Below are 20354 nucleotides of genomic sequence, written 5' to 3'. Positions count from 1 at the left end.
ATAGATGTACGTGTAACAATTTATATGGATCTTAAGAAACATTTGGTTAAAAAGTAACCAAAAAAAGTTTATATACCATTTATACAGATGGCTTTTATTTTTTTATGATAGTCACACAGAGAGAGAGAGGCAGAGACATAGGCAGAGGGAGAAGCAGGCTCCATGCACCGGGAGCCCGACATGGGATTCGATCCCGGGTCTCCAGGATCACGCCCTGGGCCAAAGGCAGGCGCTAAACCACTGCACCACCCAGGGATCCCACAAATGGCTTTTATATTTGTATGTCCGCTCTCCTACTTTGAAACATTTTCTGCACCTGGCTTCCGGGCAGGACAACAACCACCTGGCTTTCCTCCCACATCCCTGACCAATTCTTCCTAGACTTCATCCATGGTTCTTCCCCCTCCTCATCATACCAATTTTTTAAGGCTAGTGTGTTCCAGTCACATTGCTGTAAATCCACGTATGTATGATACTGATAACCACCATATTGCATGTCTATTTGTACTTCCCTTGGAAAGCCAGCCTCATATAATCAGCTATCTTCTGGCTTTTCCAGTTGGGCATTTCATAGACATTTCAAATTTAACATGTCCGAAATGAGCTTCTGATCATTCTCCCCAAACCAGCTTCTTCTAGTGTTCCCCATCTCACTTGCAGAAATTCTGTATTTCAGATGTCCATACCAAAGATTTTGAAGTCATTCTTGACTTCTCTCTTTCTCCATATCCACTGTCAGTAAAATCTATATACCACATCAAAAGATAACCAGGATCCAAATACTTTTCATCAGCGACAATGTTACCACCCTAATTCAAGACATAGAGCTTGTGTGGATTATTGTAATAATTTCCTAATTGGTGTCTCTGCATCTCATTGCACCCTGCCATTTATTCATAACACAACAGTCTGAATGAGTGCGTTGAAAAGCAAACCAGGGTGTGTCATTTCTCTACTCAAAACCTCCAATCACTTCCCATCACTCTCAGAATGAAAGCCTACAGCCAGATTTGACTGAACAACCTGATTGACTTGGCTTCTTTTAGGTCTTTTGGTTGACTCATTTTATGACTTCCCTCCCTCTTCTCTTCTAGTTCACCAACCTCGTTATTCTTTAAATGAACTTGCCAGGCAAGCTCCTGCCTTAGGCCTTTGCACTTGCTTTCTCTTTCCTGGAATGTTCTTCCCCCAAATATCCCTATTTCTCCCTCACTTTTAGCCCTTTACAACGATTATTTCACATACATCCCCCATCCCACTGTATATCTTATAATCTCCTTTTCAGTTTTACTTATCCCTTAGCATTTTCCTGATCATATTATATATATTTGGTTTATTTATATTTTTATTGTCTATCTTCCATGCTAGACTGTAAATTCTCTGAAGGATGAGTCTATTTTCTTCACCACTATATTCCCAGCAATTAGAATAGTACATAGCATATAGTTAGTGCAAAATTGTTGAAGAATGAGTAAAAACAACACGCACATTAAGGGACAAATTTATAAGAACACATACAAACTCAAACCAGAAAAAGCTGTTTTAAGAACTCACACTAGAAAAAAACAGTACTTTGCCTATGAAAAGTGGGCTAATTGGAGTGGAAAATGGTAAAAATGGCCCAGGGTTAGGGATTAGGAATCAATTGTGGAAGAATGAGGGGATGAACATTTTAACAACTCTGGCAAAGGAGGAGCTGGAGTAAAGTACCAAAGCCCAGGATGGGAGGTGGAGGGGGTGATGTCACACAAGGACTTATAGACTGAGATGAAAGGACAAGAAAGGGATCCCTGGGTGGTGCAGCGGTTTGGCGCCTGCCTTTGGCCCAGGGCGTGATCCTGGAGACCCGGGATCGAATCCCACGTCGGGCTCCCAGTGCATGGAGCCTGCTTCTCCCTCTGCCTATGTCTCTGCTTCTCTCTCTTTCTCTGTGACTATCATAGATAAATAAAAATTTTAAAAAAAAAAAACAAAAATACTTATAAAAAAAAAAAAAAAGAAAGGACAAGAAAAAGGAACTATGACACTGGGAAATGAGCCAGTAGGTGTACTAATGTAAGGAAAGGAAAGAGCCAAAATAATTGGAGATTGTGTTCAAAGATTAGTGTATGTCTCTTGCAATTAATTTATGTGAATTGGCCATAAAAGAACCAAGAAGGGCAGCCCAGGTGGCTCAGCGGTTTAGCGCCACCTTCAGCCCAGGGCGTGATCCTGGAGAACTGGGATTGAGTCCCGCAACAGGCTCCCTGCATGGAGCCTGCTTCTCCCTCTGCCTGTGTCTCTGCTTCTCTCTCTCTCTCTCTCCCTCTCTCTCGATTAAATAAAATCTTAAAAAAAAAGAACCAAGAAGTGAGGCACACCTGTGCATACTAACACCAGGATAAAATAACCAAAGTGGCCCACCTACATTTGTTAGATCTAGGACTGGTACAGTAGTTCAGAAACACAACAGCCAAGTGACCCCAAAAAAGACAGTAATTTTCCAAGTAAAGTCCACCTTTCCAGTTTCCATGTTACAATGGATGTACTGAAAGTTTGTTATTTCTTTTTTTTAAAGACTTTATTCATTTATGAGAGACACACAGAGAGAGAGGCAGAGACACAGGCAGAAGGAGAAGCAGGTTCCATACAGGGAGCCCGATACGGGACTCAATCCCGGACCCTGGGATCACACCCTGAGCTGGAGGCAGACCCTCAACCGCTCAGCCACTTAGGTGTTAATTAGGTGTTTGTTAATTCCTTTTTTTAAAGATTTTATTTATTTATTCATGAGAGACACAGAGAGAGGCAGAGGCACAGGCAGAGGGAGAAGCAGGTTCCCTGCAGGGAACCTGAGGTAGGACTTGATCCCAGGGTCTCCAGGATCACGCCCTGGGCTGAAGGCAGTGCTAAACCGCTGAGCCACCCAGACTGCCCCGGGGTTTGTTAATCCTTAAGGGAAAGCATAACTGTAAATTTGTCTGTTAATCTCACCAAGAGTCCCCCTAACAAAGAAGCAACAAGACCTTCCCCAAGAGAGTCAAATCAGAAATTCACCAGCCAGATTAAAAAGGCGAATAAATTATCTAACATTCGACTTCATACTTCCCCTTTGTAAAAGTACCAAAACAATGAATCACAAGATATAGAAAATGCTTTTCATATAGTCACATGTAAATGGTTGTTGACTGTACATACTGAATGGATATGGCAGTTTGGGGGTTTGATATTCTGATAAAAATCAATATCGCATTTCTTTTCGCTTCTTATGAGGAAAAATAAATCAACATCAAGTATTTACTCTGCACTACACTTCAAGAATGGAGCACTGCCTGGCCAAGAAATAGTGAAATTTCAGGGAAGGAGCAGTACTAACATCATCACAGGAGGTCCTGGGATGTAAGCAACCAAGACTTTCAAGACCAAGTTCACCAAGTTTATCAGCAGAAAGGAATGAGTAGAGTAGGTGCCAAGACAGAAGAAGCCTTTGATCCAGTTATCAAAGTCCTCTACAAAGGTAAGGACAAATACAGGGAACAAACAGGAACGATATGAATCTCAAAGGAACAGGGGGTGAGGGCAAAAGACTAAAGTCCAAAATGTCTGGATAATGCTTACCACACACATGGGCTCCTAATTAGTGTGGTGTGGTAGGACAAGAAGCCTAGGAGGAGAGCGCTCCATGCAGGAGACAGGGGGTTCAGGAGGAGAGACAAGTTTCAAGGGGTAAAGGTAAGAAGAAAGGAGAAATAAGAAACTGTGTTGAGAAAACACTAAGGGATATACCTTGCTCTTCTTGTCTCCTGAGTCCAAGCCCCAGGCCCAATCCAAGTGACACAATCACCAACAAAGCAAGAAGAACCTAGTACAAAAAAAAGGAGAAGTGACCTTTACAATTTTCTTAAAACATAAAAAGGAACAAAGATCCCTCCCTACCTCCCTCTCACTGAAAATTAAAGGCACACAGCTTGCTAATTATGCATAACACCAGATCCAACAATGATAGAGAAATGTACTTTTCAAAAAAAATGCCTGAAAGAGAAATGTACTTTTTTTTTAATTTTTTTTTATTTATTTATGATAGTCCCACAGAGAGAGAGAGAGAGAGAGAGAGAGAGGCAGAGACACAGGCAGAGGGAGAAGCAGGCTCCATGCACCGGGAGCCTGACGTGGGATTCGATCCCGGATCTCCAGGATCGCGCCCTGGGCCAAAGGCAGGCGCCAAACCGCTGCGCCACCCAGGGATCCCGAGAAATGTACTTTTTAAAAAAATGCCTGAAAATAATAAAGCTTTGGGAAGAATTTTAAAGTAATATTTATTATAGATCTTCAAATTCAAATTCATGGGTCCTGGTTAGCTTAACCCCAAATTTATTTAAAGTATGAATGAAACCATGGGAGTCATTTACCTTTGTCCATTTCCCATTCTTAACTAGATACTTGTTTCAAGATCATTTACCTAAAAGCATTCCTGAACTATGATATCTTTAACTACTTCACTCTTAGGGAACAGAGGTTCCCCCTCCCTCCTAGCTCTGTCTTATGGATGGAAATGAAAATGCTTAGCACATGTAAAAATATAGTGTCCAAATAATTCACTGGCAAATGATCCACTTTGATCTACAGCTCAGACAAATGACGTGGAAGCTCTGTGACCAAAGATTGTGTGTGTCATTCATTATCACTACTGCTGACAAGGCTCTACAGTATAGTGGACTTTATGCGATGTCTGGAATTAAACTAAGATATAAATTTTTAAAGATTTTATTTATTTATTCATGAGAGACACAGAGAGAGAGAGAGAAAGAGAGAGAGAGAGAGGCAGAGACCCAGGCAGAGGGAGAAGCAGGCTGCCTGCAGGGAGCCCAATGTGGGATTCGATCCCGGATCTCCAGGATCACGACCTGAGCTCAGCCACCCAGGCGTCCCAAACTAAAATATACTTAAAGAGAATTCTTCCCACTTTTTCCCTACCCAGTGAGTCCAATGTAAGTATGCAGGATGATAGAGCTTGAATAATGTATAACCATAAAATATGAATGCAACGACACACAAATCCTTAAAAATGTATTTTACAACACTTATAACCTTTGCTTTTAAAAAAATCTTTCATAAAAAAGCATCAAAATCTGCTTAGATAATAAAGATCTACATAAGCATTGATTGCGTTTGTTTTCATTCTGAAAATCAACTGGAAAATAAACCTATAACTTTTACTATAGAAGTGGATTCAACAATTGGGCAAATACATTAGAATAGTATAATAATTCTTTAATGAAGTCTGAAAGTTAGCCCACGTTTGAGTGATTTTCCAACAGGCATGCATTCAGTGGAGAGAATGGAGAGGGAAAAGTGAATGTAAACAGTTATTAAGCAGCATTACTAGCACTTAGTCCCTCGTTAAGATGCTCAAAAGCCACAGGAGGATTCAGCGGCCGTGCGGGGCGACGGGACGTCCCTCTTGGAGCCATGGCCCAGTTCGTCCGTAACCTCGCCGAGAAGGCTCCGGCTCTGCTGAACGCTGCTGTGACTTACTCGAAGCCTCGATTGGCCACATTTTGGCACTATGCCAGGGTTGAGCTGGTTCCTCCAACCCCTGCTGAGATCCCTACAGCTATTCAGAGCTTGAAAAAAATAGTCAAGAGTGCTCAAACTGGTAGCTTCAAACAGCTCACAGTTAAGGAAGCTCTGCTGAATGGTTTGGTGGCCACCGACGTGTGGATGTGGTTTTATGTCGGCGAGATCATAGGCAAGCATGGCATCATTGGCTATAATGTTTGAAGACCAATCTTTAACATCTCTTTCTATGTGGCTTATAATTTGAGTGTTCTTGGACACTTATATGTGATCAGACTGGTATTTGAATAAAATAAGATAATGTATCAAAATCAGTGTTTTCTCTATCAGATACTACATGGAAGGATCACAGTTTCTCTTAATAATAAGATGGATTGTCTTTTTGCTTTAATACATTAATACAGCTCTCAGGGCATGTCTTTTGCATAGCCTAAAATCAGAAAGGATGAAGGATGTATGTGAATATACCAACCTGGGAAATACATTTATAAGAATAACATTCTAATTTGAAGATTTGAAATATATGATAAATTTATTTTATTTCCAGAATAGTCAGAGGAAAGGTCTTGGGAGAACTAGGATTTGCTACAGTAGGAAAAATAGCAATAACCACGTGCCAAAGTGATATGGTTAAAGCATGTCTGTGATATAAAGAATAAAATTTCAGTGGTTTTTTTTTTTTGCTAGAATCAGAGATAACACCTGCATTTATAAATATTAAAGTACTTGGTGGTATTCTAAGTAAGTATGACATCTTTAACACCAGGATAGAGCTACTGAGAGCCACAACCTCCTTTTTAAATCTAATTTTGATGTGTGTTGTATTACTAATCTATTCAGTTTTATGGTTTTTAGAACCCATCTTTACAACAATAAAATACCCTATGGATATTAAATAGTTATAAATTTAGTATCCTCCATGGTTCTGAAGCATACATTATACTCTGAAATAAATAGAAATGCTTGCTAAAAAAAAAAAAAAAAAAAGCCACAGGAGACCAAGACTAGGAATACAAAGCAGTGAAACACTGGGGAATAATACTGCAACAAACCTCATGCATCATAGATTTACAAATTGATATTTTTGATTTTACATTTTTATCTTTGGTCCTTTTGCCATTCAAATTTGTTAGGAAAATAAACAGCATCTAGGTGTGATCAGGATATTCTAGGACATTCTCCCGTTAAATCTCAGTGTCTGTTTCTTCATGACTCTACTTGTTCCATATATTTTTGGCTTGATCCCTGCATTATTCTGTAAGTTCCTCGAGAAGGTTCATTTTTAATCTCACATAATCATTTCCTCTAAATCTGTAATTCTGAATCAGCTTCTTGATATTGAGGTGCATATGTATCTTAAAAAGTGGAGAGGGGAGGACTCAACTCCAAAAACCTCTGAAAATCCAATATTTGGCTTTAGATGGGTGAATGAAGAGTGCTAAAGACACAGCAGATACATTTAAAGTTTTTTAAATGAAACTTTTGTTAAGGGCAGCCCGGGTGGCTCAGTGGTTTAGCGCTGCCTTTGGCCCAGGGCATGATCCTGGAGACCCAGCATCGAGTCCCATGTCGGGCTCCCTGCATAGAGCCTGCTTCTCCCTCTGCCTGTGTCTCTGCGTCCCTCTCTCTCTCTCTCTCTCTCTCTCTCTCTCTCTCCCTGCTGGGAGCCTGCGGGACTTGATCCTGGGCTGAAGTCCGCGCTAAACCGCTGAGCCACCCGGACTGCCCTCAGCTTCTCTTATACATACCAGAAACCATTAGAAGGATACAAGGAAGAAAAATAAATGTTGTACAAAATTTTGCTTTCAAGGAGTTATAATGTCTTGAATTCATAAGATGGGATAAATATAATAAATAGCATAGAAGTTAAAAGAGCACTCCAAAGTTCCCAGAAGGATATTTAATGAATAGAATATCATGACAATTTACTTTGCCCTAGTTCCTGGGCTCAATGCTTACATTATTTCATTTACTTCTAGAAATAATGCTTGAGTGACAAAATGATGGTGACTTTAACTAAAGTAGGGAATTTGGGAGAAAATTACGGCAGGATAGGTATGAGAAATTACATAATTGGTTTTGCCTTGAGATACTCGATGAGGAGCCAGTAAGAAGGCATTTGAAATTGTGTGGCACAGCAAATATCATTCTCAATGGGGAAGCACTGGAGCCTTTCCCCTAAGATCAGGAACAAGACAGGGATGTCCACTCTCACCGCTGCTATTCAACATAGTACTGGAAGTCCTAGCCTCAGCAATCAGGCAACAAAAAGACATTAAATGCATTCAAATTGGCAAAGAAGAAGTCAAACTCTCCCTCTTCGCCGATGACATGATACTCTACATAGAAAACCCAAAAGCCTCCACCCCAAGATTGCTAGAACTCATACAGCAATTCGGTAGCGTGGCAGGATACAAAATCAATGCCCAGAAGTCAGTGGCATTTCTATACACTAACAATGAGACTGAAGAAAGAGAAATTAAGGAGTCAATCCCATTTACAATTGCACCCAAAAGCATAAGATACCTAGGAATAAACCTAACCAAAGATGTAAAGGATCTATACCCTCAAAACTATAGAACACTTCTGAAAGAAATTGAGGAAGACACAAAGAGATGGAAAAATATTCCATGCTCATGGATCGGCAGAATTAATATTGTGAAAATGTCAATGTTACCCAGGGCAATATACACGTTTAATGCAATCCCTATCAAAATATCATGGACTTTCTTCAGAGAGTTAGAACAAATTATTTTAAGATTTGTGTGGAATCAGAAAAGACCCCAAATAGCCAGGGGAATTTTAAAAAAGAAAACCATATCTGGGGGCATCACAATGCCAGATTTCAGGTTGTACTACAAAGCTGTGGTCATCAAGACAGTGTGGTACTGGCACAAAAACAGACACATAGATCAATGGAACAGAATAGAGAATCCAGAAGTGGACCCTGAACTTTATGGGCAACAATATTCGATAAAGGAGGAAAGACTATCCATTGGAAGAAAGACAGTCTCTTCAATAAATGGTGCTGGGAAAATTGGACATCCACATGCAGAAGAATGAAACTAGACCACTCTCTTTCACCATACACAAAGATAAACTCAAAATGGATGAAAGATCTAAATGTGAGACAAGATTCCATCAAAATCCTGGAGAAGAACACAGGCAACACCCTTTTTGAACTCGGCCATAGTAACTTCTTGCAAGATACATCCACGAAGGCAAAAGAAACAAAAGCAAAAATGAACTATTGGGACTTCATCAAGATAAGAAGCTTTTGCACAGCAAAGGATACAGTCAACAAAACTAAAAGACAACCTACAGAATGGGAGAAGATATTTGCAAATGACATATCAGATAAAGGGCTAGTTTCCAAGATCTATAAAGAACTTATTAAACTCAACACCAAAGAAACAAACAATCCAATCATGAAATGGGCAAAAGACATGAACAGAAATCTCACAGAGGAAGACATAGACATGGCCAACATGCATATGAGAAAATGCTCTGCATCACTTGCCATCAGGGAAATACAAATCAAAACCACAATGAGATACCACCTCACACCAGTGAGAATGGGGAAAATTAACAAGGCAGGAAACAACAAATGTTGGAGAGGATGCGGAGAAAAGGGAACCCTCATACACTGTTGGTGGGAATGTGAACTGGTGCAGCCACTCTGGAAAACTGTGTGGAGGTTCCTCAAACAGTTAAAAATATACCTGCCCTACGACCCAGCAATTGCACTGTTGGGGATTTACCCCAAAGATACAAATGCAATGAAACGCCGGGACACCTGCACCCCGATGTTTATAGCAGCAATGGCTATGATAGCCAAACTGTGGAAGGAGCCTCGGTGTCCAACGAAAGATGAATGGATAAAGAAGATGTGGTTTATGTATACAATGGAATATTACTCAGCTATTAGAAATGACAAATACCCACCATTTGCTTCAACGTGGATGGAACTGGAGGGTATTATGCTGAGTGAAGTAAGTCAGTCGGAGAAGGACAAACATTATATGTTCTCATTTATTTGGGGAATATAAATAATAGTGAAAGGGAATATAAGGGAAGGGAGAAGAAATGTGTGGGAAATATCAGAAAGGGAGACAGAACGTAAAGACTGCTAACTCTGGGAAACGAACTAGGGGTGGTAGAAGGGGAGGAGGGCGGGGGGTGGGAGTGAATGGGTGACGGGCACTGGGGGTTATTCTGTATGTTAGTAAATTGAACACCAATAAAAAATAAATTAAAAAAAATGAAATTGTGTGGCAGAGGGAGCACCTAGGTGGCTCAGTGACTGACTGTAATTGGCTCAGATCGTGATCCTGGGGTCCTGGGAGTCAGCTTCTCCCTCTGCCTATGTCTCTGCCTCTCTCTCTCTGCGTCTCTCATGAATATATGTGCTGCCTAAGCAAGCACGTCTCATGAATAAATACAATCTTAAAAAAAAACAATTGTGTGGCAGAAACTCACCATGAAGTCAGACCTACTGGCTTACTTGAAATTCTTGGTTGACAATGTGACTTTTAAGATCATAAAAAGATGAGATTGCCTAAAGAAATGATCTTTAGACAGGGTTCAGTTGAAACACCATGTGCAATGTGCAATGAAAAGATAAATCAGCCAAGAATGCAGATAAACAGAAGTTATAAAAATTAGGATGCCAATACCATCATGGAAGCAAGGGGAGAGAATTCAAGAGAAAATAATAATAATAATAATATACAATAGTATTACTGTTATAGATGCAGCAGGACAGTAGAGAAGGACTGACTTTCAAGATGATTCAGGACAGTAAAAACAAGCAGGAAAACGGAGTGGTTGAATGGTGAAACCATCTTTAGAAGTGAAGTAATCTAAAATAAAATAAAATAAAATAAAATAAAAAGAAATGAAGTAATCTAAGATAAAAGCTATAGTCCAACATAAGAATATAAGATACAGTGATTTTAATTTCTCACTCTCTGGTCTTAAAAATATTCATGCAGTAAAATGGTGTCTTGGAAGGGGGTGATTATAATCATGCTAAAGTCAATGCTATAAAGTGTTTTACCACAGATCCCAACTTTTTAGATTGAGCAAATATTAGTTTGTTACTCACATTTTTTTAGGCAAAACATGATTAAAATATTAATTTGGCATCAGGGTTGTCAGAGGGGATAAAACTGAATACATGCACTTAAAACTTTACACTTAAATAGCAACACAAATAGAAATGGGAGTCATACATTTAACATTTGTCATAAAGCTACAAAGATTAAAATGAAAAACTGTACTTACAATACAGATTATTTTGTATTTCGTAGCAGTGTTCCTCTTAACAGTTTCTTCCATTGGTAAAACCAGCATAGACTCCATTATTGTATAAACCCGTTTTACTAGAAGACAGTAGAACTCCTTCCTTTTTCTAGTCCAGCAAAGAAAAACTGAATGAGTTACACGGCTGTGACTAACTTTCAAATGTTTGGAGAGATTATACCTCTTCAGTGATTGGACAATGAAAGGAGAGGAAGAAAGTTGTAATAACAACAGTGTCAAGAGATAAAAGTTCATTGGACACCTGGGTGGCTCAGCAGTTGGGTGTGTGTCTTTGACTCAGGGTGTGATCCTGGAGTCCTGGGATTGAGTCCCACATCGGGCTCCCTGCGTGGACCCTGCTTCTCCCTCTGCCTGTGTCTCTGCCTCTCTCTCACTACTCTCTCCCTGTGTGTGTGTGTGTCTCTCATGAATAAATAAAAATCTTTAAAAAAGAGATAAAAGTCCTTTTCCAGGACACTGTAGACAAATATTAAATACTGATCAATATATACATAAAAAGAGATCATAAGACTATAATCAAGTTTTAATACAATCTGACCATTTGTTTTCTTCAAAAATAATCTGGAACAAAAGGCCTTGTTACAGAAATTCCAGGGAGCTTCTCATTTGTATAAACTTCATAGCACAGCTGAAAACCAACATATTAAAAATGTGCTTTAACCATATAGGAATCCCCAAACTCTGTTGAATTTATATAAAGTATTTAATTATATAATAATTATATCTTTTATTTCACAGAGGTTAAAAGTTTGGTATGTTTTCATACGTTTTATCTCATGTCAAAGTTAACAATATCCCTTACAAACATTTTATTCCTATTTTGTAGTTGAGTAAAGGTCTGATTATTCAAATTAAGATCTATGACTTTCTTGTTCCAAGTCATGTATGTTCCAGATGCCAGAAGTGGAACTGAAATCTGAGTCTTCTAATTCCCCCAAATTCAAGGCAATTTCCCTAACCAAATAAACTTACTCTTTCCTTATTTATATAGACCAGAGCATCCTAATACACACCTCTCCCTAAGAAAAGGGAGTACAGGTTATGACGAAAGAAGCTCAATTAATAGCAAATGTAGCCAAAGAGAGTTATAGTAAATGGTGGGCATAAACTCTTCCAGTATAAATGACTCCAAGGGAGTAATTCTCAAAGTGTAATTCCATGAAACATTAGTCCTAAGATAACTTCCTTGGTCAATAAAAACTTGAGAACCCTTTTCTGACATAAAGATTATAAAAATCCTGTAGGTTGCAGTATATTCTTTGGAAAACACTAACCTAAACTATTACAACCCTAAAAGCGGTGAAAAAAATAGGAAATCTATCCTAATATGCAATGACTTATAAACGTGAAGATTATTTCTGAAAGTCATGGCTAAATCCCTGATTGTATTATTAGAGCCCACTCCCTTAAGGAAAGCTCTTCAGAATAAGAGCCATGCTGAATTTTTAAAGAAGGGCAGAATGCTATGAATGTTTGTGTCTCCTCCAAATTCATATGTGGAATCTATAATCTCCATTATGATATTTGGAGGTAATTAGGTTCAGATGAGGTCATGAGGATAGAGCCTCCATAATGGGCCTCTTACACTTATAAAAAAAGAAAGAGACCAGAGACCTCTCTCTTTGCACCATGTGAGGACAGCAAAAAGATGGTCATCTGAAAACCAGGAAGAGGGCTCTTACCAACACCTGATCATGCTGGCAACTGATCTTGGACTTCCCAGCCTTCCAAACTGTGAGAAATAAATTTATTCTCTAATCTAAAAGAAGAAGAAGAAGAAGAAGAAGAGCCTTGTTTCCTTTTAAGGATTTGTGCTGGGATCCCTGGGTGGCGCAGCGGTTTGGCGCCTGCCTTTGGCCCAGGGCGCGATCCTGGAGACCCGGGATCGAATCCCACGTCAGGCTCCCGGTGCATGGAGCCTGCTTCTCCCTCTGCCTGTGTCTCTGCCTCTCTCTCTCTCTCTCTCTCTCTGTAACTATCATAAATAAATAAAAATTTAAAAAAAAATAAAAAATAAAAAAAAAAAAATTAAGGATTTGTGCTATTCTTCTCATTCTAGTATACCTCCAACTTCACCTTCAGGCCTACCCAGTGGAAGCATCTGTATGCATTGCTAGAATAGAAGGAATTAGTTTTAGAAGAAGATGCCATAAGGATAACCTAAACCAAGCTCTGAAGACTTCTATGGACCACGGTGGATAACAGGTCTTTATTTTTTTATTTTTTATTTTTTAGATTTTTTTTTTTTTTCATAAGAGACAGACACAGAGAGAGAGGCAGAGACACAGACAGAGGGAGAAGCAGGCTCCATGCAGGGAGCCTGATGTGGGACTCAATCCCAGGTCTCCAGGATCATGCCCTGGGCTGAAGGCAGGCACTAAACCACTGAGCCACCCAGGGATCCCCAATACCAGGTCTTTAAAAATCAGAAGTGAATAAAAACATATTTGAATAACTTTGGCAAACAGTTCTCTGCACTAGATAAAATTAGAAACAACCAGAATAGTCTTTTAATTTTAATTTTTGAAATTCTGAGGCCCAGGTTCCACATCAATTGAATTAGAATCTACTGGATTTTGGGCTAAATTATCCCTCCTAGCCATTTTATATGCAGCCAACATCAGTGTAAACACTTTGCTTTGAGCAGTGCATGCACTTTTGAATTCTTTTTCTGCAAACATTCTCTGGATTTGCTTAAACTGCCTATTTTACAGATAAGACTAGAGGATCTCTAGAGCTTGACTGTCTGCCCAAGGTCACCTTGATTACTGCTATCTCAGAAGTGAGATTCCACCTGGTCTTGAGATTCCCACTTCAGGGAGTACTGTTATCATTGCTGTTGTGACAAACAGAAAGTAAGAAAAAAAAATCAAGTCTACATCACAGTTGGCATCAAAATTAGATTCCTAGGAATCATGGCTTTTATCTAGTCATCTGACATCTAGCTTCAACTTTTCTATTTGCATTTATGACAATCTATCTAATCTGCCTTGACTTTCATGAACAGTTCTCCTACTTTTATCTTCCAGTCAGTGATGGTAGTTTTGTGTTGATTTGCTAAACTATAGTATCTAGTTATTTAATCAAAATCTAATCTAGGGTGTTGCCACAATGCTATTTTGTAAATGTGGTAACATCTACAATCATTTGACTTTTAAATAAAGGAAATTACCCTCAATAATGTTGGTGGGTTTCATTCAATCAGTTTAAGGCTAAAAGAACAAGAAATTTTCCTGCAAGACTACACCATTAGCCCAGGTTTCCAACCTGTCAGCTTGCTCTGCCCTATGGATTTCAGACTTGCCAGTCCCCACAATCAAATGAGTTAATTCCTTTCTCTCTCTCCCTCCCTCCCTCTAAAAGACTTTGCTCTGATACATATTTTGAGCATCTTCTCATATTTTTCTTTCTTCTTAAGACTTTGCCCTATTTTAACCTCTCATTTGGAACTCCAGAATCTGTTATCTTGGTTTCTGCCTTCTCAATTTTTTTTAAAGATTATATTTATTTGATATATAGGGAGCAATAGGGCATGAGTGCATGCATAAGTGGGAGTGGGGTGGAGTGGGATGGGAGGGAGGAATAAAGGGTGAGGGAGAAGCAGACTCCCCACTGGGCAGGCTCTATCCCAGGACCCTGAGAGCATGACCTGAACCAAAGGCAGATGCTTAACCAACTAAGCCACCTAGGCACCCCTCTGTCTGCTATAATAATTTGTATACCTTGACTCCAGGATGCTAACCTGGTATTAATACCCCAGTTGCATTCAGATGCTCTTTCCTGGTACTCTCCATGGCGCCACTTGATTCTATATCAGCTTTGTTCACCAGAATACCACTGACTCTGGCTCCATATTTTTATTATGTAATTCCTTACCTCCCCCCACTGTCAGAACATCCTTCCTCTTCTTCCTCCCTCATCCTTCTCCCTCTTTCAACCCTGAGAACACAAAAGCACTAGATAAGAAAGTCAAGAGGCCTCTGATAAAATCTTGTCTCTTTCATTTGCAAGTTAATTGACTCGACATCAAATTATTCACTTTTAAGGTGACCTCAAATTATCTCTAAATTACCAAATTAATGGAAAAATATCTTAGTCCCTCAAGTCCTGAGGTGAGTAAACCTCGGGAAATCTACCTGGGGCATACACATGGCAGGTATGGTAAAGATGTTAGCACAGTCCAGTGTCTAGTCATATTTTCCACTATAGCAATTCTCCTAAATGAGCTCTAAACTCCAACCTCTTTTGAGTGTGTCAAGTCTTAGAAACTTATTCCCAACAGTTCACCTGGGCATTGGACACTGGCCAAATCCACACCCTCCATACAACTTAGACTTTGGAATAGACTGTCTAGTTAGCTTGACTGGATTCTGTGCTCTTTAAGTTACTTGAACTTTGGAAGCACTGCTATTCTTTTCCCCTTCAAACTTTAGAACAGTCTGCACCTTCTGGGTTCTGAAAGCTTCACTCTGCATATTGTAATGCTTAATGGCCTAGAACATTTGTGCTCCGATAGGCAGCTAGCATTTCATCTCCCACCAATCATAAATATTTCTCACACTCGACAAGGTCATCATACAGAACTCTGAGAACTTTTCTAAAAATCACAGAAAACCTACTTGCCGCTGTCTTGGGAAAGTCCCATGGCCTGCCAAAATCAATTTTTCTTAAGTCACATAAACCTGCCCTTTCTGGTTCCAGCACTAGAGCTTGAGCAGTACTTAGACAAGCCAGACTGGGAAGGTCCAAAGAAACTAGATACACTGAGAGAAGTGGTGGAGATAAGGCAAATACTAGGCTCAGGCCAAGCAGCAGGAAGGAGTCTGTCAAAGTTGAAAGATCTCAAATAACATGACATAACAAGGGAGAGGTGGCCAACATCAAGGAGGGTCTGTCATAAGGAAAAGGCAGAAAAACATACAAAGAGATTGACAAGCATGCCTAGCAAACAGAAAACTACCCTGATAAGCAGTTAGTACAGGTAAGGCAGATGTTAGTCCTTGGTAAATAAAGATCCAATATTGGAGCTGATTCTGGGACTAGCAGTCCCGGTGAGATTGGTGTTAGCAATGCTGAACCAGGACTGAGAGGCAACGTTTTACATGAGGGTCAAGGCAAAAGCTCAGCATGTGTTATAGTTCTGGAAACTGAAATAAAGTCAAGTGACTGGGTTACTAGACATTCAGACAATCACAATAATAAAGTAGAATCAGTGCCTGTAGATTGATATCAGTATTTTATAGTACCTTTGTGTGTGAAAAGACATTTTCCAAGATGGAAAATAGAATCTCATTGCTAATCAATATAGCTGAACATTTATAATCAACTTGGAGGTAGAGAACTGTCATTTTGAACCTCAGTTAAACAAAAATTTTCTTCCAACCCTGGGGGTGGGGTGGGGGGGAAGGAGTTCCATACTTATCAGTAAACCTGTATTACCAAAAAAAAAAAAAAAGGTACTCTATAATTGATGAGGGAGCTGGGCTAGCTGAGGACAAAGCACAGCTGATATCCCACAAACAACCCCACCCAGGGTGGGATGTGTGTGACTACCTCAGGAAGCTTCCAGTTGTTCTAATGTTAATGTCTTGCTAACAAGGAAGGAATGTTAATGCCTTGCTAAAGGGAAAAGCAATCTTTAATATATAATGTATTATATAAATACATACACAGCTCTGATTTTATACACATAACTATATAATATGTTTAGTTTTGCTTCTTGGCCCACAAAGCTTAAAATATTTACTAATGGCCCTTTGTAGTATTGCTAACCCCCAATCTATCTCCAATTTCTTCCAACTTTCAAAGGCTGCCACTAATGTACTTGACCAGAGAGACTTGCAACAGCTGGTCACTTGAACCACCAATTACTACCTCTTATGATTCAGAAGTCAGAAACCTGATCTGATGCCTCCTATAGCATTGCAGTTGTTTTCTACTGAACAACCACCATTTCTAAGGTTGTCTTTGGGTCCTGGAGCACTGTTCCTCTTGCTTTGCCTCAAGTGAAGAAATATGCCCTAGTAATGTTAGAATTTTAAAACTCTTTCTTATTCATTTCAAAACTCAGAAATAATTTTACTGTCAAAACTTTTCTAAGCTTTAGTAGGCTCTTCTTGTTTTCAGTGTTCTCCAGTGGACCTCATTTAGGACAGAAATTCTAGAGACCTCTCCAGAAAAGATATCCTAAAGCCAGAGTGTTATCATGCTACCTGAGTTCTCCAAGGCTCTCCAAGGTCAATGAAAGTATAGGCTGTGGTTTCATTCTACTTCCTTGAAGCCAGGCAGGACCTGGATTATTTCCCAAAACTTCAGAATCTCTCTGGCATGTCCAGCTTCTACCATGTATAGGAAGAAGGTCAGTTTTGGTTTGCCATTTGGTCCAGTATCTATCACAAAGGCCAGATATTATGAAATACCAGGGGAATAGAGGTTGAAATAATTAAACTTTCCTAAGAGAATTCAGAAAGGTACAAACATTAGTTTGTTAGGGCTGCCATGAAAGATACCCTAGACTGGGTGGCTTAGCAACAGAAATTTATTGTTTTCATAATAATGGAAACTGGAAGTCCAAAATCAAGGTGATGCAGAGTTGGCTGCTCCTACAGCCTCTCTTTAAGCTTGCAGATAGGCGCCTTCTCCCTGTAACTTCACATGGTTGGCTCTCTGTGCGTGCACCTGTCTGGTGGCTCTGTCTGCATTCCAATACTCTCTTCTTATAAGGATAGTAGCCATATTGATTAAGGCCTACTCTAATGACCTCATATTCTCTCAATATGACTCTATTTAAAGACTTTTTAAAGACAGTCGTGTTCTGCAGTAGTAGTACTTCACCATATGAATTTTAGGGAAACAATTCCATAAGGTAAGAGTTAGCATTTCTGGGACGCCTGGGTGGCTCAGCAGTTGCGCATCTGCCTTCAGCTCAGGGCGTGATCTTGGGGTCTGGGGATCAAGTCCCACATCGAGCTCCCTGCATGGAGCTTGCTTCTCCCTCTGCCTGTGTCTCTGCCTCTTCCTCTCTCTGTGTCTCTCATGAATAAATAAATAAAATCTTTTCAAAAATAAAAAATAGGTAACATTTCTAATACACATTATGTAACTTAAAATGTAACTCAAGCACTATGGCTAAGTAGCGGGATCATAAGTCCCATCACCCATGCCGATTATGTTTAGAGCACAATCTTTGTCACAGTTTCATGTACTTGCATGTATAGGCTTCAAGGGAAGTTCTGTGAGCCACTTGAAATTACACAAACTTAAAAAAAAATTACACAAACTTGATTTTGTGAATATGTGTATGTACGTGTATATGGGTATTTACGTATGTTTTCTCTAAAGCTTACATCAGAGCTACACCTTCTAAAAAACAACACTTTAAAGGATGTAACAGAAAAAAAATAAAATAAAAAAATAAAGGATGTAACAGGACCAATATGGCATATAGTATTGCTAATCCCTAATCTATCTCTAATTTCTTCCAACTTTCAAAGGCTGCCACTAATGAACACAATCCAAACTGAGGGACATTCTGTAAAACAGCTTATGTGGAATCTTTAAAAATGTCAATTTTATGAAGTGGGGACAGGAAGGACTACAGAACTGTAATCTGAAAGGAGAAACCTTACAACTAAATGCAATACAAGATCTCTGGATCCTGGATAAATAAAATGGAGTAAAAATGGAAGAAAAAAATGATGATTGAAGGACACTACTGAGACAATTGAGGAAATGTCAGTATATGTATTCTAGATAACAGTAGTATATATTTTTTTTAAGATTTTATTTATTTATTCATGAGAGACACAGAGAGAGAGGCAGAAGGAGAAGCAAGCTCCATGCAAGGAGCCTGATGTGGGACTCCATCCAGGAACTCCAGGATCACACCCTCAGCCAAAGGCAGATGCTCAACCACTAACCCACCCAGGGGTCCCAACAGTAGTATATTGATGTTTAATTTCCTGAGTGTGATAAGTATATGGTGGTTAGGAAAGTCAGGTCCTTAGTGCATTGACTTTCAGAAGGCACACGGTGAAATATTTCAGAGTGAAGTTATGATGTTTGTAAATAATTCTCAAATAGTTCACAAAGATATAATTAGATTGGGAGATAGAGAAAAGAGAGCCAGAGAGGAAGAGAAAAAGGAATAGTAAATGTGGTAAAATGTTTGAAATATGTATGTTGATTGTAAACTTTTTGCGATTTTTCTCTAGGTTTTAAATTTTTCAAAATAGTTCAGGGAAAATAAATACTCTTTTGAGAAAGCTAATGGAGGTTGTATTCTTTCTCCATTCTGCAAACAAGGTAATAAATTGAGGAGGAGAAAGGCGTGAAGCTGAGTACATAGTAGTGAGGTCGGAGAGGGCAAAAAAGAATCTCCAGGACTGGATGTGCCCAAGAGGAAGATAAATTGGTAAATACTTTATGTGTCTGGTTCCTGAGAGATTTACATCTCAGACAGAGGTTTCTGGATGAATTAGTGATAGGCACATCCAAAACTAAGCAAAGAAAAACACAAGACAATTATTAACTCTCAAAACAAAACAAAATGTGGTATAGAAAAGGGAATGTGGGATCCCTGGGTGGCGCAGCGGTTTAGCGCCTGCCTTTGGCCCAGGGCGCGATCCTGGAGACCCGGGATCGAGTCCCGCGTCGGGCTCCCGGTGCATGGAGCCTGCTTCTCCCTCTGCCTAGGTCTCTGCCTCTCTCTCTCTCTCTCTCATAAGAAAGAAGAAAAGAAAGAAAGAAAGAAAGAAAGAAAGAAAGAAAGAAAGAAAGAAAGAAAGAAAGAAAGAAAGAAAGAAAAAGAAAGAAAGAAAAGGGAATGTAATTACAATGCACTGTGTTGCTAAATTATATGTAATAGCTACAGAGTCAGATTGGAATGAATGGTCTGTAATTATTTACTTAACAAAAAACTACATGAGTAGGTTGGAGAAGGAGGAAATGTGAGGCATATCAGGGAACACTACATACTCTTTCAAAGTAAGAAGTTGAAATGTAATATTTAAACAGAAATAGCAAAAAATAATAGAATAAATCATGTTATTTAGAAAAAGAATTGAACATGGCTAGCTTCTGGGAAAAGAGTTGAAGGTGGGGAGGAGTTTGGTTGAACATTTATTTTTTCAATATAAGCTTTAGAGAACTCTTTGAAATATTTACATACAGTGCTTTGAAAAATAGTAACAAAAAGAATTATATTAATAGTATTATCAATTGGTTTCACAGCGTATACCATGAAAATTAACATTTAACATTCTTTTTTTAAGTTTTTATTTATTTATTTGAGAGAGAGAGAGCAAGAGCAAGGAGGAGAGGCAGAAGGAAAGGGAGAAGCAGACTCCCCAGTGAGCTGGGAGCCTGATGCAGGGCTTAATCCCAGGACCCCAGGATCATGACTTGAGCAGAAGGCAGATGCATAACTGCCTGAATCAACCAGGCATCCCCAAAGTTTTAAATTCTGGACTACA

General features: G+C 39.3%; 1 protein-coding gene and 1 pseudogene across 14 annotated transcripts in view; one reads left to right on the top strand and one right to left on the bottom strand.

Annotated features, from left to right (window-relative positions):
- The window catches only part of ENPP3 (ectonucleotide pyrophosphatase/phosphodiesterase 3), a 103128-nt gene that overhangs the window by 77953 nt on the left and 4821 nt on the right, over positions 1-20354 (bottom strand). For 10 of the 14 annotated variants that reach the window (XM_072833899.1, XM_072833896.1, XM_072833900.1 and 7 more), the window contains exons 2-3: positions 10843-10969; positions 3766-3841 (exon numbers count right to left, since the gene is read on the bottom strand). The exons of 1 other annotated variant lie outside the window; for it this stretch is intronic. In XM_072833899.1, the coding sequence (XP_072690000.1) occupies positions 3766-3841; positions 10843-10969 (203 nt within the window). Of the gene's footprint in view, positions 1-3765; positions 3842-10299; positions 10419-10842; positions 10970-20354 lie in introns of those variants that run through there. 3 more of the 14 variants (XM_072833907.1, XM_072833908.1, XM_072833910.1) reach the window with 3 other exon arrangements.
- Positions 5409-5867, top strand: LOC140637372 (ATP synthase subunit g, mitochondrial pseudogene; annotated as a pseudogene).

Source organism: Canis lupus, chromosome 7 (assembly GCF_048164855.1).
Source record: "Canis lupus baileyi chromosome 7, mCanLup2.hap1, whole genome shotgun sequence".
Lineage (NCBI taxonomy): Eukaryota > Metazoa > Chordata > Mammalia > Carnivora > Canidae > Canis > Canis lupus.
Note: the sequence above shows the minus strand (reverse complement) of the source record. Positions and strands in the feature narration are given on the sequence as shown.